The sequence below is a fragment of the Prionailurus bengalensis genome, chromosome C1 (genome assembly GCF_016509475.1).
Source record: "Prionailurus bengalensis isolate Pbe53 chromosome C1, Fcat_Pben_1.1_paternal_pri, whole genome shotgun sequence".
Lineage (NCBI taxonomy): Eukaryota > Metazoa > Chordata > Mammalia > Carnivora > Felidae > Prionailurus > Prionailurus bengalensis.
In genome coordinates, this window is record NC_057345.1 from 52,969,942 (window position 1) to 52,986,392 (window position 16,451).

A 16,451-nucleotide genomic window follows, 5' to 3' on the forward strand; every position below is an offset into this window, starting at 1 on the left:
AGAGTAGCCCAATTAAAAAGTGGGCAAAGGATTTAAACAGACATTTCTCCAAAGAAGATATACAAATGGCCAACAATATATGAAAAGATGCTCAGTATCATGTGTCATTAAAGAAATGCAAATCAAAACCACAATGAGACATCACCTCACACCCATTATTAGGACCCATTATTTTATAAGAAGAAGAAGAGGAAGAGGAGGAGGAGAAGAAGAAAATAGCACATGTTAGCAAAGATGTGGAGAAATTAGAGCCATTGTTCACTATTGGTGGGAAAGCAAAATGGCGCAGCCATTATAGAAAACAGTATGGATGTTTCTCAAAAAACTAAAAATAGAATTACCATATGATCCAGCAATCCTACTTCTGGATATACATCCAAAGGAACAGAACATAGGATCTCAAAGAAATATTTGTACGCCCATGTTCATCACAGCATTATTCACAATAGCTTCCACAAAAGAGGTGGAAGCAAGCCCATCGATGGATGAATCCATAAAGAAAATGTGGTGTTTACGTACTGTGGAATATTTTTCAGCCTAAAAAAGGAAGGAAGTTTGACACATGTAAAAACATGAATGAACCTTGAGGACATTTTACTGAGTGAAATAAGCCAGTCATAAAAAGACAAACACTTTATGATTCCACTTATATGAGGTATCTAAAATAATCAAATTCATAGAAACAGAAAGTAGACTGGTTGCTGTCAGGGGCTAGAGGGAGGGATAAGTGCAGTTATTGTTCAATGAGTATAGAGTTTCAGTTTTGCAAGATGAAAAAGTCTTGGAGATCTTTTGTACAACAATGTGCATACACTTAGCACTACTGAACTTACACATGATTAAGATGGTAGATGTTATTAATTTTTTGCCATAATTAAGCTTTTTTCAATTAAAGACAAAAGATTAGCCCAACTCTGTCCTTTTATAGAGGAGAAAACTGAGATCATAAGAATTTATAGACACTCCTGGTGAACTCATGTGGATTCTAGTTACTAAGATTTTTCTCAAGTGCTCACCAATGAGTTACTGTCCCTATCTTATTGTGGTTAAAACATTTGCTGAAGAGAAAAAAAAATGTTAACCACTATATATGGCCAATCATAGTCTTTTTAAGAATTAATTTGATCGGGGCGCCTGGGTGGCGCAGTCGGTTAAGCGTCCGACTTCAGCCAGGTCACGATCTCGCGGTCCGGGAGTTCGAGCCCCGCGTCGGGCTCTGGGCTGATGGCTCAGAGCCTGGAGCCTGTTTCCGATTCTGTGTCTCCCTCTCTCTCTGCCCCTCCCCCGTTCATGCTCTGTCTCTCTCTGTCCCAAAAATAAATAAAAACGTTGAAAAAAAAATTTAAAAAAAAAAGAATTAATTTGAAAATATATAAGGCAATAGGTGATCTACTTAGTATTTTCATCATTAAATCAAGAGACCACCTAATGGTGGACCCAGCCTGCCAACTAAGGGCCTAGTTACCCCCTTTGCTCCTATGACTTCCAGGCATGTGCTTAAATATCACTGGTGTGGGCTCCTATCTGCTACAGACCCACTTATTTTGTAGCTTTCAACTAATAAATGGTAGCAATTCCTGTTTTTTTCTATGATTTTTATTTCTTTTCAGACAAGATTATAATTTAACTTGTTTATTTTATTTTACTTTATTTGGAATCGTAAGGTTCTGTAAGACTTCTTCCCACCTTTGCCGTATTTAAGATCTAAGAAATTTTTTGTTTTAACTCAAAGTAATATCCCAGGTGATGTTTCACTTTATAAAAGTACCTCTTGAATAAGAAGTCATGTTTACCTTGTTTTAAGCCTCAGGATAAGAAAGGAGTATTTTCTCCATTATATTTAATTACTAACCAAAGTATTGAATATCTTTGTAAAAATAAAAATAGGAATGTCAGATGTGAACTCTGATACCAAATTGTTGATTTTTAAAAGGAAATTAATCATGTGATCCAGACTAAATAGTTGGTTTCAAAAATCTCAAGTATTTAACTTGATGTAACTAATATGTGCATTTAACTTTTAAACAGTTATTTCAAAGTATTAAAAATCTTCACCGTTCTAATTTTCAGCCAGTTTCCTTTGTAATGCACTGAAGGTGTCCATTACCCTGTAAAGTGAATAGTAAGAATAGTGTCCATTGTTCTAATGTGATCTGTTTAATAGTGTGATTCCCCACCAGATATTAGCCCTCATTAAAGGGAACCTTGGAATCTTAAGGAGAATAATGAAAAACAATTCCATATGGTATTTTAATTTGTATTAGTAATAGAATTTTGAAAGCATAAAAGCATCGAAGGGAGACAGCCTTGCATTCCAACCCAGACCCTACCACTTTCTAGCTTTGTCAAATTATTTGTTCTTTCTTAGCCTTCTTTTACCTACATGTAAAATCGAGAACATCAAGTACCTGATTAAAGTAACGAATACAAATGATAGGCTGTTCAAAGAAGGTGAGCAAATGTTCATTTTCTAATTTTCCATGAGTAGGGTTAGTTGTTCTGTGGAAAGCTTTTATATAAAGTTTTTTGAACCAGACTGACTCCCTTCTGGCCTAATGCAGAGAGAGGTGTGTGTGGGACAGTGAGTGTGCTGTATCACAGGTTTACAATCGGTCTAAATTTGTTTTCTGTCACTTCCAACATGGCCACATATTGTTCTGCTTGATTATTTCACTTGGCAAAAAGACACTGTGGGCTCGTTTGCATATCCTCAGTGTAATCAGAAGGAGCCAAGTTTGACTGTGTTTAAAGATCCGGCTTCTTGAAGTTTGTTCTCCTGCAGACCCACAGGGGGATTTGTCCCAGACCTCCCATTTACAATCAAAGGCGTTCCGTGAATAATCTGATACAGAATGAGTACAGAATAGAACTCCTTTGTTTGCTAGACAGGTGAGATCCCTACTTTCTCTTGTTGCTAAAAATCTGGGCCAGAAAAATGACTAGCATTACATGAGTACTAAATTAACCTCATTCCTTTTGTAATCATTACCCTTATAATGATTTCACTGAAAATCCAAGAATAACAAGAGGGATCCCCCCACACACACACACACACCGGGGTACTGAGAAATTTGAAAGTGTTTTTATAATGTTAATAGTCATAGCATCCAACAACTGTGTGGCAGTTTTCAGTTTTCTGCAGTTTTGTCATGAACATCATCTCTCACATGAAGCAAATAAGATTGGTAGAGCAAATTATCATTCCCCTTGAATAAATGAGGAGGTGAAGGTCAGAAAGTTTCTTTCCTGCTTAAGGTTATTTTGAATTTCCAGCCCAAAGTTTTTATCTCTGAATCCGTTTCTACTCTAAGGGTAAGGGATAAACATCGACTGATTTAGTTTTAACAGGTACTACAGTAATACTTTCCGTGTTACTTCATTTACTGTTCACAACAATTCTGTGAAATAGGTATTACTGGTCTCATTTTATAGATGAGTTTACGCAGAGAGGCTAAGTGCCTAATGAAAGTTACATAGATGATGACAAAGTCGGTCTTCAGAGGTTTCTGAATCTAAGACATACACTTCATTTATTCTGCCACACTGTCTCTAAAGTGTCTATAGATGGACAGATCTTAGATAGATAATCTATTCTAGATCTATTATATTCCTGTTATAGAAAATCCATCTGCTATGCCCTGTGGTAAACACTTTTCCATGTGATTTCTTTTTTTATGTTTATTTATTTTTAAGAGAGAGACAGAGAGAGAGAGCAAGCAGGGGAGGGGAAGAGAGAGGGCGGCAGAGGATCTGAAGCAGGCTCTGCACCGACAGCAGAGAGCCCAAAGCAGGTCTCGAATTCACAAACTGTGAGATCATGACCTGAGCAGAAGTCAGATGCTCAACTGACTGATCCACCCAGATGCCCCTCCATGTGATTTCCTTCTCTCTGTCCATCCACTCGCAGACATGCAGACACAATTGTTACGAAAGTGACTGAGACTGAGTTCCAAAGACAAGAATGACTACAATGGTCTCCAGAGATGCCTGGCTTATACGTTTACCTGCCACTGTATATAAAGTGGGGAGTGCAAAGGCAGCACATCTAGCAAAGCTTCTGTGTCATTCCCCACCTTTCAGACCTCCTGCCCTCTTCCTACCTCTGTGAAACCAGAGAAATCCTACCATAAGAAAATGGGTGCCAAACAATAGTCATTGTCAAATTACTGGCAGTGCAGTGGACTTTCTAGAGTAGGAGGTTATTACAGCAAGACCAACAGGGGAGGAGTCCTGGCTTTTGAGTTACTAGCCACATGTCCTGGGGCAAGTCACTTAACCACTCTGTCCCTCCACTTCCTCACCTATAAAAATAGCCATAAGGATGGCACCTGCCTCATGGGATTGGTTGTGAGGATAAAATTAATGAGTTAATGAAAAGTACCTACAATGTACCTGGCCCATAGCTAACATGATTTTGTGCTAGAGGACACTCAGTAAATATTAAAGCTGTTATGTTTATTATTCTCGATAAGCATATTTTACTCCTCCCCAAATCCCTCTGAGGGTTAACCCACAGCACAGTCCCAACACCCAGGTTTTGGTGCCCCTCCCTAACTTCATGTATTGAGTCTGTTTATGTAGGGAGAAGGCAATGTGATTTAGTTACTGCTATATCTCACTGAATAATGGGTTCCAAGGCAGGTGCACGCAAGCAAGAATGATGTATAGTCTATTCTCTTTTATATGTACTAGGGAAGGCCACTGTTTAAAGAGACTTTCTGGGTTTCTCGACCACTCTAGTCATACTTCCCTTGCAGCATTTCTAACAACATATTGTAATTACCTTTTTCTCTGTTTTCCTTACCCAACCATGAGCTCCTTAAAAGCAAAGGACATATCGTATTTAATTTTATATCCCCAGTACCTAGAATAGTCCTTGGCAGTAGTAGCTTTTGTTTATTGACTTACTGAACAAGTGGGAAGATGAGTGAATGGATACATGGTTAATTCTATGTTAAGTAAATAATCATCTCTGAATTTTGTGTCGATCTGAATTTTTATACCTTGGATTTTTCTTAAAGCAAGATAGCCAATGAGGTTATTGGTGATCAGGGCATGCATTATGTAACCCCTCTAATTACTGCCCATAATTCTTGTGTTTGTTTTGTCAGTCAAATAATTTATTAACATATGCCCAAAGAATTTAAAGGTCAGACTCAAGTCCATTTTTAAGAAGTATGCTTCATGTCTTTCTATACATATTATATACTTTTCCTAGCAATGGCAGAGTAGATATATAAGATTTCAAAAATATACTTCACAGTGTTAGTACTCATAATTATTGGGTTCATATGAAATCATTTAAGAGGAATTCTTGGATTTCAAAAAAGCATCAGGTTATGCAGCGATGCTGTGCTTGAGGAAATTGTAGACACTTTCCAAAATAGATACTTCACTTTTGCAGATGAATAGCAGTGAGGCCCAGACAGGACAATGATTTGCTCAAGGCCACACAGCTCATCAGAGACTGAGTCAGGTTCCCATGTTCTCAGGCCAGTGGCTTTGTGGACACTGGGACCAGGATTCTTAAGTGATGTTGATTCTGGAAGGTGCAGGAGTGGCCCTGTAAATCCAAACCAGCCAGGACAAGGGCATGATTTCTGGAACATCACATTGTCGTGGTTCTGGGCTAACAGCCAATTGTAGAAGAGCCCTGTGACCCACATCAATGCCCTTAGGGGTATCTAGTCCTTTCACATGATGTTTAACTCTTAACGTGTTAGAGAAATGCAGGTCTGCTGCTAAAGAGAGGCAAGATCAGAGGGAGACCCACACACATGCAAAGGCCTCATAATGTCCCTCTGCAATTTTTAAACACTTGAACTTTAAACTTTTAAACTTCAATAAATTATGTTGAAGGTTTGATAGAAACAAATTGTAATAAGCAATGGTTCCTTTTTTCTCCAGTGAATTTGTGTGTATAGAAGAATAGGAGGTCATTTTAAACTACGCAATGTAATATTATACATGTTATTTGAACCAGAATGACTTTTGCTCTTTTCTATTTCTGTACCCAGATTCGAAGGGCTCCAAGGAGAAGAATAAAATGGAGATCTTGTACATACTGGTGCCAAGTGTTGCTATTCCTCTGGCCATTGCTTTTCTCTTCTTTTTTATCTGCGTCTGCCGCAATAACCAGAAGTCATCGTCACCGCCAGTCCAGAGGCAACCGAAACATGTCAGAGGTCAAAATGTGGAGATGTCAATGCTGAACGCATATAAACCCAAGGTAAAATCAGCAGTACAGAGATGCATATATTCTATAGGCTTCAGGTTAAAGCAAAACTTATCACCTTCCCCAGCTTAGAAATCAAATGATCTACAATCAGAGTTGACAAGCTATAGAGTTCATTTTCAGCATAACTATCTATCTCTAACTGTATCCAAGGCAGCCGGAGCATTCTTTCGTCAGTGTGTGCACGTCAGTGTTGGGCCAGCCATGTGGCTGCCTTACCATCAAGTCTGGGCTAGAAAGAATCCTTAGGACATCATCTCTCCTAAGGATTCAGAATGTGAGCTATTTTTCAAAATTTCCAAGAAGGAAATACCATACTCTTCCAATGAACCTGAAAGAGATGAACAGAGAAAAAAAAAAGCAAACAAACATGGTTTACTAACTTCACTATCAAAAAATCCTTGTATTGCACAGTAGTGTATGTAGACTATACACTTAAAAACGGTTAAGTTTTATGTGATGTGTCTTTTGCCACAACAACAAAACCTAAATCCTAACCCAGGAGTTAAGTTCGGTTAAATGCCTGACCTAAATCTGTTCCTCTTTGGTTTAAGTATATTTAAAGAGAAGTGTTGTCCTTCCTATAATCTTTGAATACTGTTTTATGATAGCCTACCTTAGCCTTCTCGTCTCTGTGATAAATCAATCCACTTCCTTTGTTTTTCCTCCTCATCTTTCAGCATGTGGGCTGCTGTAGGTCCTGGCAAGGAAGCCAGGGTCACCAGCCCTTACCTTAAATGGAGTGCACACACCACATCTTAAAGCTGAAACACAACAGAGGCTTTCTCTCCAGAAAGCCAGAACCTCAATCCCAGCCCTCTCACCAAAAAGATTTCATTTAAATAACTTAGAAAACTTCCAAAAAGCCCGTCTTTTCTTCTTATCCCAACTCCATAGGACATTCATTCACTCATTCTACAAATATTTGTCTTCTCTGTGGGTTAGTGGCCATATTATTCATTTGGCTTTCATAAAGAGAAGATGCATCACTTTAATAAAATTTTAGGGAAAAAATGTCTTCATGCTCAAATTAACTAATTCTTTTAACTTGTAAGTAGATGTAGCTGCATATTGGGACTGACACATAGCCCTCATCTGATTGTAGTCTGCTGTGCAGTGGATTTTTTTAAGTTAAGAAGTCTTAAAATGTTTTTTTTTTCTAATGTAGTCCTATTTGTAGTCCTATAGAAACCTTGTTTCCTAAAGTTTTTGGATTTCTTAAATTTTAAAAATTCATTTTTAAGTATTCTGTCCCAAGCAAAACCACAGTTCTCTTAAGTGGGAATTTTTACCATTAAAAAAAAAATGAAGAAAACATGAAGACCACAGGGTTTACTAAGTGGCTTGGGGGACAGGTAAAGGTGGAGGTTCAACTGTTTGTGACACCCTAGCTGCCAGCTAGTCAGCTTACATACATTACAGCATGTGATATAATGTCATATTTAATCCTTACATGATACTAGAAGAAAATAGAGGGGTAAGATTGATTGCATATTTGTGAAGAAATGCCTAGTTGACATTTTACATTTCCCATACTTCAAAGTTCCAGTGCAGTAGTCTTTATTTTGTGAGAGTCTTAGCCCATCATTTCTTTTTTTTTTTTTTCTTTTTTAGTGTTTATTTATTTTTGAGAGAGCGCAAGTTGGGGAGGGGCAGAAAGAGAAGGGGACAGAGGATCTGAAGCAGGCTCTGCGCTGGCAGCAGAGAACCCAATGTGGGGCTTGAACTCTAGAACTGCAAGATCATGACCTGAGCTGAAGTCAGACACTCAACCGACTGAGCCACCCAGGCACCCCTCCCTGTCATTTCTGTTATTAAATGTTGAGAAACCTTAGAAATGCCAGAACTCTGGATGAGAGAGAGACCCGGATGGGGTTGGTCACTGTGCAAACGCCACCATCCTGGAGGGGCAGGCTCCTCATTGCTATGGCAGGAACCATGGGAAGAGTCATTTCCATTTGGGAAAATTGTCAGTTTTGTAGGCCAGCCTCAATCTGCAACTCAGTTCCATTTTTAGCGAGGTTTGTTTTGCAAAGCATGACATCCAATAGGCATGATGGTTTGGATTTATGCAGTCTTTCAGATAAAGGTCTCAAAGAGCTTTCTGGCGTAAGTGGAGAAAGCTAATGTGGGTCGACTGATACAAATTGATACAAATCAAGAACTATACCAGGAACTTTCATAGTCATCATCTTATTTAATCCTCACAATGATTCTGTAAAATAGGAGTTATTATTCATACTGTACAACCAGAGTAAGTGAGACTCATACAGATTAAGTAACTTGTCCAAAATCAAAGAGCTAGAAATTGGAAGAGATGAAATGTGAACATAGGATTTTTCATGACTAAATACAGTCCTTGCTCTTGCCTGACCCCATAATAACTTTTTCACGGAACAAATCGTGCTGGGAAGAGAGAGTGGGAGGGGGTCAGGCAAACAACTAAATATGATTCCATTTGGTCAGTTTGGGCTGAACACTAACCACAGGCATCACCCTGGCTTGTGATAAATCCTTAAGAGGCTTGTGTAACAGCCTCACGTCTGAATGATATAGCTCCAATCCTGCCAAAGGCATGTGAAATTTGGCCAGAGCAGTAATAGTCCTTTACCCTTTGTGGTTGTAGAGACAAATGTGAAATATACTGAGCCCGATTTTCCCAAAGAGTTGGTGAAGTAAACATTGTTTTCATCATTTCTGAAGTGTCCCTTGCAAAATCTGCCAGTGCCAAGATTTCTCCAACCCAGGGCTTAAAATTCAGCCTTAAACGTCCCTACGTAATTCTGAACCACACTGGATGTAGGAATGGCTCAAGAATATTTGACTGGGTTGAGGAGGGGGAAAGGAGACAACAAAAACAAATGCTAGCTCTCTTTGTCTTACTCTCTTAAGAGATTTGGCTCCAATCAAATTTGAATTATTCTGTTGTTTGTTTTGGTTCTTACTGAGTGCCTTTCCTGGAAAAAGCACAAAGGACTTTGTAGACCTTAAAGAAAATTCCTAACTGTAAACAGTCAATCTCTAAAAGTGCTTTGAAAGGTCACTGACACATAAATAATACATGTACCTATAAAATCTAGAAGGAAAGAACACACATAATAAAAGAAAAGAAAAAAGAAAGGAAGGAAGGAAGGAAGGAAGGAAAGAAGGAAGGAAGGAAGGAAAGAAGGAAGGAAGGAAGGAAAAGAAAGAAAGAAGTCCTGAAAACAAACACCCTACCAGAGTAAAATCAAAAGGATATTTAGAGGCTGAGATGTAAAAGAATGAAGCATGGAAACTGGTCTGCCCAAGCCTTATTCTTATTTCTCCTCCGTCAAATCAAAAGTCCGAGACTCCAGGGTTTTTATTGATCCAAATGAATATGGCCTTCGGGGTTTAAATGGTTTTTCCATCTTTCTCCACTTGCTGAGCTGCTAAACCCCTCCCCCCGCCACACACACACACTTTTGGATTAAGAAGAAGCTCCTCAGGGAGATTAGAAACCCATACCCTCCAGAGGGGACAACAGCAGTCAAGGACAAACTGGTTGACAGACCTGGCTTGAGTCTCTAGAGAGGCAGGTGAGGCAATTGGAAGTTAGAGCTCAAGGAGGTTTGAGTTTCTTTCTGACCTGTGGGGAAAGCAAGCCAGTGGACCAGAGAGGTACCTCCACTCTGAGTTGTGCGCAGTCAGAAGATGGGGACGCCCCTATGGCTCCACCTGCAGTTGCCCCATGGCCCTGAGAAGTCACTTTTCTCAGCAGTTCTGAGAATGAAATAGACCCTGTTCATATAAGTTACTGTCAGTTTGTTTTCTTTTTATTTTGGTAAGCAGATTTCAAGCCGTGCAGTTGGATAAGATAACCTGTCTTTTCCATCTTTAAAATTCCCTGATGAGTATTCTAGTGATGCATGAACTAAGTAGGATTTTTCTACATTGAATTACAAATTTTACAATGCAAGTGGGTGTTTTTTTAAAGTACTGTGGAAAATGAACCTTCTCCAAGAAGCCTGGGAAACCCTAACTTCCCTTCTCCTGGATTCTTTTCCTTTGCCTCTCCCTCCAACTCCCCAATTGTCATGTGTCTGAAAAACAGGGCATTGTCGGTAAGGGGAAAAAGCTGTGGATCAGTCTCCTTGGAGAGTGAGGAAGGTGGCCCAGCCTCCCACTCAAGCACAGTGGCAGGGATGGGGGGCAGGGTTCTGTCTGTGAGACATGTGACTCACCTACGTGGGACTCTGGTGCATAGATGGGTCGAGAGATGGAGGAGTTTGAGAATAGAGGATAAGGAACAGTGGGTTGGGCTTGGGGGGGGCCACAGCCAAGGCCTGAATAGGCCTTGGGTCAGACTCCTGCAGCTCCTGGCTGGCTGGTATCAGGAACACTTGGGGAAAGCAAGATTTGCCTAGCTTTCTGAAGTTGGTGGCTCTATTTTCTCAGTTTACCCTCATCTCTTGCCAGCTTCTCTGTTTCTTCACTTCCAGGAAGTTCCTCTCTCCTTTTCCTTTCCAGCCAAAGTAGTTGCTGAATGTACTGACACTTGATTATATTCTCTTGGCCTGTCCCTTTTGCCAACAACATACTTGCATCTAGAAAGCCCTACTATGGCCTGGCTACCCCTTTTGAGCACCTGACCTTACCCAGTGTCACCACACTTGGTGCTAAAATGTCCTCGAAAACTTTTTCACTCAGTCCTTAAAGCTTTTGTCTCCCCGGACATCTGATCTCATCATTCTATTGACAGGGCTCTCTACGGAATCACCACTGATGTAATTCAACCCAATGGCCTTTTCCAAGTCTTTATCCTCTTTAATTTCCCTGAAGCACTGGACATTCTGAACCACCATCTTGAAATACTTTTTCTCTTGGCTTTCCTCCTATCCCCTCTGTTTCCTTCACTGGTTCCTCCAGTTCCTCTTTACCTCTCTCCCTCTTCCCCCTTCTCTCTCTCTCTCTCTCTCTCTCTCTCTCTCTCTCATGCTGATTTCATCCTCTGGCATTGCTTTAGTTCCCACTTGATATACATTCCCTAATCTAGAAGGACACATCTCAAGCTATAGAATCCTTGCTCCCAGCACCTAAGGATCCATAATCTCCAGGCCTAACATACCTTTACAGCCACATTTTTTTTAGTCTATTTCCAGGAGGTAGTTTGTTATACTCCAAAGGGCAAGGACTGAGAGGAGAGAGATGATTACAAATCTGTGTTCCATTGATTACTGGCCATGAGATCTTAAGCAAATTTTCTGAACCTTTGTTTTCTCACTTGTAAAACAAGGATACAAATAGGGGTGCCTGGGTGGCTCAGTTGGTTAAGCGTCTGGTTAAAGATCTGACTCTTGATTTTGGCTCAGGTCATGGTCTCACAATTCATGAGTTCGAGCTCCATGTCTGGCTCTGTGCTGACAGTGCAGAGTCTACTTGGAATTCTGTCTCTCCCTCTCTCTCTGCCCTTCTCCCCCTACACCTCTCTCTAAAAATAAATAAATAAACTTTAAAACAAAGCAAAACAAAATTTAAAAAACACAAGGATACAAAGAGTATTTAGAGATTTTTCTTTTTCTTATTTGGAGGTTCTAGCCAGGGAGCACAGCTTCTTATATACCCTTGACCAAAGAACAGTCCATCTCTATCGGGGAAGGTCATCTTCTTTGGCCAAGCAGGCAGCTTCAGGAGGGATGTTCATGGAGTGGTGAGGGAGGAAGGGGACACCCGCTAGGCAGCCCGATCAGCCAAATCAACCCTGGCGATCAATGGGGTGACAGATGTTGCAGGCAGATCACTCTCACATCCGATATTTTTGACAATTTGAGGTAGTGTGTCTGGCACTTCACTGGAACCTGATTGCTAGAAGTTACTATTATTTTGGTACAGTGATGATACAAACAGCCACAAATATTTCAGTCAACTACCAAATGCTGTGCACGGGATAATGTGGGTTGGGAGGAAGCTATGGGACGCAGCAGCCCACAGCATTAGCTGGGTGAAGAGACAGGCAGGGGAAGCACAGCGAAGATACTAGAGGTATCTCTTTGGACAGTTCTGGTATTCCATTCCGATTGAGTTAGCATAAATCCCCTGCCCCACACACCCTGTTGACACCCTGGATAAAATCCGTCAGGGTGGAGAGGGTTTGATGGTTAGGGCTGGGAGGCTTCCAGTACAGAGATTCAGCTTCAAGCTACATCTGTAGAAACTTTACTTGTGGGGAGGATGAGTATTAGAAGTGGATATATTATAAGTGGTATTGCCGATAAGCTAAAGCACATCACAAACATTATCTCAATGGAATCTCCATTATGACCTTATGAAGTAGGTGCTAATTTAAGCCTGATTTGGGAATAAGAAAAGTGAGTCTTCATGCCACTATTAGGTGGCAGAGCCAAAATTTGAACCCGGGTCTGCCCAGGTCCAGAGCCCACATTCTTCCCCATTTCACTCGACTGCCGTAACTTTCAGGTGGACCAAAACACACGAGCTCAAGTTATGAGCACTTGGTGGCTCAAGCTGACATTGAAATTACTGGCCTCTGTTCTGCCTGTTTCCAGGCAGGATAGAAGCTCTCCCACTGACATGGTCAAGTAGCCACCACAGAATCAACCCTGGTCACCACCAGACATTCAAAGTAACCATCAGAAAGTTACGTCGTACAGAAAAGAACTGCTTCTGAAGTTAAATCACTTCCAGAGAAGTGCAGCTGAACTCTGGGCCAACGTGGCAAACTGTTGGTTGAAACTCCCTCCAGAATTTGGTGGCACTTAGCTGGAAGGCACTTAGTTCGACTGTAGTCTTTGAGAATGTCCATAACCTCCCAAAATGAATGCCTGTGGCCTTTAAGTTTTTAAAACATAATCACTTCCATTTAGGAGTAGAGTCCATTCCTTTACAGTTCGAACACTGCTTACCTCAGAACCAGGGAAATGCACAAGAATGGAAAATAGGCTTTGGAGTCAAGCAAGTTCTGTCAACAGTTAAGTCCAGATACAAAGAAACCTCTATTTTATATGTTCTCCAGGGCTCTCGTGCCCAGCTCAGGCAAAGGCTGCTGTGGAAAGGGTTTCTTCACTTGTCCCAGTCAACTAATGAGGACAACAGAGAATCAACAGGAGTAAGATCTAGATCAGAGACTGAGAGCAACTATACCTTGACATTCCAGTCTTCTACCAGTGTGCTTTATGCTTTTAAAATGGTGAAGCCCTTTAAGGATCAAAATGAAAATTGCCAGTTATTGCTGGAAGAATGCTCCAGGTTTGGAGCAGACGTAGTTGAATTTGCATCTTGGCATCACCACTTAATAGGTGTGCTTCTTAAGCAACCTCTTAATTTCTTGATCCATAAAATGGGGACATCACAGTATGAATCTCATGAGATAGTGATGAAGATGAAACAAGCTGATGCACGAAGCACCTAGAGAAGTCACTGGGAAGACAGACTCTGCTGTCCAACATACAACCTACCAGCTGTGCAATCACTCTCTTTCTCATATTTTCCACCTGCAAAATGGGGGTAATAGGCAGAGTGACCAATTTCATGGGGTTGCTGTAAGGGTCAAAGGGGTTAATATGTACAAAGTACTTAACAGCCTAACATATAAGCGCTCCAAAATCAGCTCATAGGCCTTATTATGGTCTCAGTGTCTGTCACAGGACACGTATTCAATCTATGGTAGCTATTGTTAAACTCAAGATTACAGACATCTACGACAAGAGCTGTCTTTACTCTTCATACTTCTTGCATGGGTCCTCATATACTATTCTATATGTATACTCTTTGGTATATAGCATATACAGTATCAGTTGACTGACTGATACAACCAGCTATGAAAAAAGATCCCCCACCACAGGCTGCACATGAAAATAGAATAAACTGGTGACATAGCCCAAGCGATAGAGTGATTTAATTTCAAAGCCTTGAATCTCATTAAGATAGTAGCAGAATACAAATACAGTAAACACCAGTCAGTGGTCCTTATCTTTTCTTTAGCTGGCATTTCCACAGCATCTTCTGAAGCAAAGTATTAGTTTCTCTGGCTTCTATAAGTCAAAATTGCTCAACCAGGTTCTTCAGACACATTGTGGTCATTCATCATGCAAGGAGTAGAGATCCAGACTGCTAGTGATTGTCTGACCCAGAAAGCCATATTCTGCTGGTTCTTGAAGTGAAACCTTCAGTACAGGAGCATCCTCATCACCTCAACGTGTCAGAAATGCAGTACCTCAGACCTACAGAATCAGAAACTCTGGAAGTGGGGCCCAGCAATCTGTGTTTTAACAAGCCTTCCAGGGGCTTCCAATGCCTGCTCTGAATTAGACTATGCTGATATAGTCTATATCAGAGATGATATTAGAGAGCAAGCAAGTCCCCAAGGAATATAGATCTCATGGAGAACTTTGCTTAAAAAAAAAAAAAAAAGGACCTGCTAATGTCCTATTACCCCATATCCCCCTCTAATTTTAATGAGGCTGAGGAAAAATGCCACTGTATTCAATCCATTGTAGCTCATCTCCTCAAGATACTTGGGTCTGGCTAGAATCAGCAAATGTATAGCAAATGAGATTTGTAAAAGGGCGTGGGAAAGGAACCACTACAAGGATGGCAGGGACTACAGGGGATGGTTTGAGTCAATTGTATGAATACAACTTCAGTTCTTTTTAGTATCTGCCGTTGGAGCCACCTTCCTGTCCTGGAGAACCACTCTGGGTTCTGTTTCCCTCCCCCTCATGTCACTCAGCTTTTTATCTGTGTCCAACTTCAAGTTGGGCTCAAAAGTAGAGCATTCATACCCTGTTCAGGTTAGAAGCCCAAAGTCGCAAATCTGTGGATCCCTGCTGCACGCAAATGTCAGCCATCACGAAATCCTCCCCCTCTTCCTACAGCCATCACTTATGTAGAGTGGCAGGAAATGGCAGGTTAGTCATAAGCTTTGTCACCCAGAGGAATCATTTGAAATGTATTATCACCTAAGGTGTAACTTCTCAAAGGTAGAAAGAGATAAAGTCATTGAGTCTGTCCTCCTTATCCATCTACCACCTATATAATTACAATGTAAAAAAAAAAAAAAAAACCCTACTCCTGGTTCATTGCTTTCATATCCAAAGGTAATAGATCGAAAAGCATCACATGTCCCCACTTAGTATTTGTCACTCAGGTGAAGGAAGCCACCAACATCAGCCTGGCCTCCATCGGCTGGTTAGACAGGACCACAAGAGTCACATCTGACTCACATCTAAATGACTGTCATCTAAAATGTTCTCCCTTCTTTTTCCTCCTGCGAAGAGCTCATTCAAACCCTAATAGAGTTGCTGTTCAAAAATTTCTAAGGAAAGAAGCAGATTCGGATTTTAGAATAACGTATCAACTTCTACATCAACTTTGATTTTTCCTCCTCCTCTCCCCCCCCAAATTATAGAATTTTTAAAACCTCAGTGAGGCAGATGTGTGTTTACTTTGAGAAGCAAAAATGTTAACATTTAAACTGAAAGCCTGTTTCAGTTTTAAGGTACTTAATTGCCTTACAGCATATAATAAACTGAGCCCATCTTGTCATTCAACTAATGGAAGGAGTGATAAAGAGATAGGAGCCCAGGACCCTATTCATTTCAGTTTTCCTTTGTACTTAGTTTACTTTGGCACTGTGCCTTATGTGTATTTTACACTTCTTTACATTTTGTACATCCCTGTATGACAAATACTTGTCAAACAAAAACTAAACAGATTTATAACCCCTTAACTTGAAATGAGCCAAAATTGAGCTGCCAAAACTTTATGACTTCATTTTCTTTCATAGTTTTCCACGACATTGGGTTCAAACAGACAAACCCCACTTGAGGTCAAGCAGAGGTCATTTCACTTTCATTACTAAAATATAATTTACAATATGCCAGACCTAAACAAGTTTAGCCTAAAGGGTTTGTATAATGTAAACCATCTGTTCCTCAACAATACAGCTAATTTCCTGCCGTCACTGTAGGGTCTACTGACTGCTTCTTTAAGAGTTTTTATGATTTTTTAACTAGTTCAGGATTTATGTAAAATTTGAAAATGAGTCTATAGTTAAGACACATTTGTACCAAGTAACCTGAGCATTTTAAAAATGCAAATCACTGTGTAAATTGTTCCCCTGAAACTAAGCTCTGAGCAGTTTTTCTGGTAACTTCTAGGCCGGCTGCCGCACAGGTGTTCCCAAGAAAGGTTTTGTGAAATCTGCCATTTTAGTTGCTTTTCCAAAGGGAATCCC

The 16,451-nt window shown here is 40.4% G+C and overlaps 1 protein-coding gene across 1 annotated transcript in view; it reads left to right on the top strand.

Annotated features, from left to right (window-relative positions):
- The window catches only part of ROR1 (receptor tyrosine kinase like orphan receptor 1), a 400,652-nt gene that overhangs the window by 374,419 nt on the left and 9,782 nt on the right, over positions 1–16,451 (top strand). Inside the window, exon 8 of the mRNA XM_043575173.1 lies at positions 6,018–6,229. Within this exon, the coding sequence (XP_043431108.1) occupies positions 6,018–6,229 (212 nt within the window). The remainder of the gene's footprint in view (positions 1–6,017; positions 6,230–16,451) is intronic.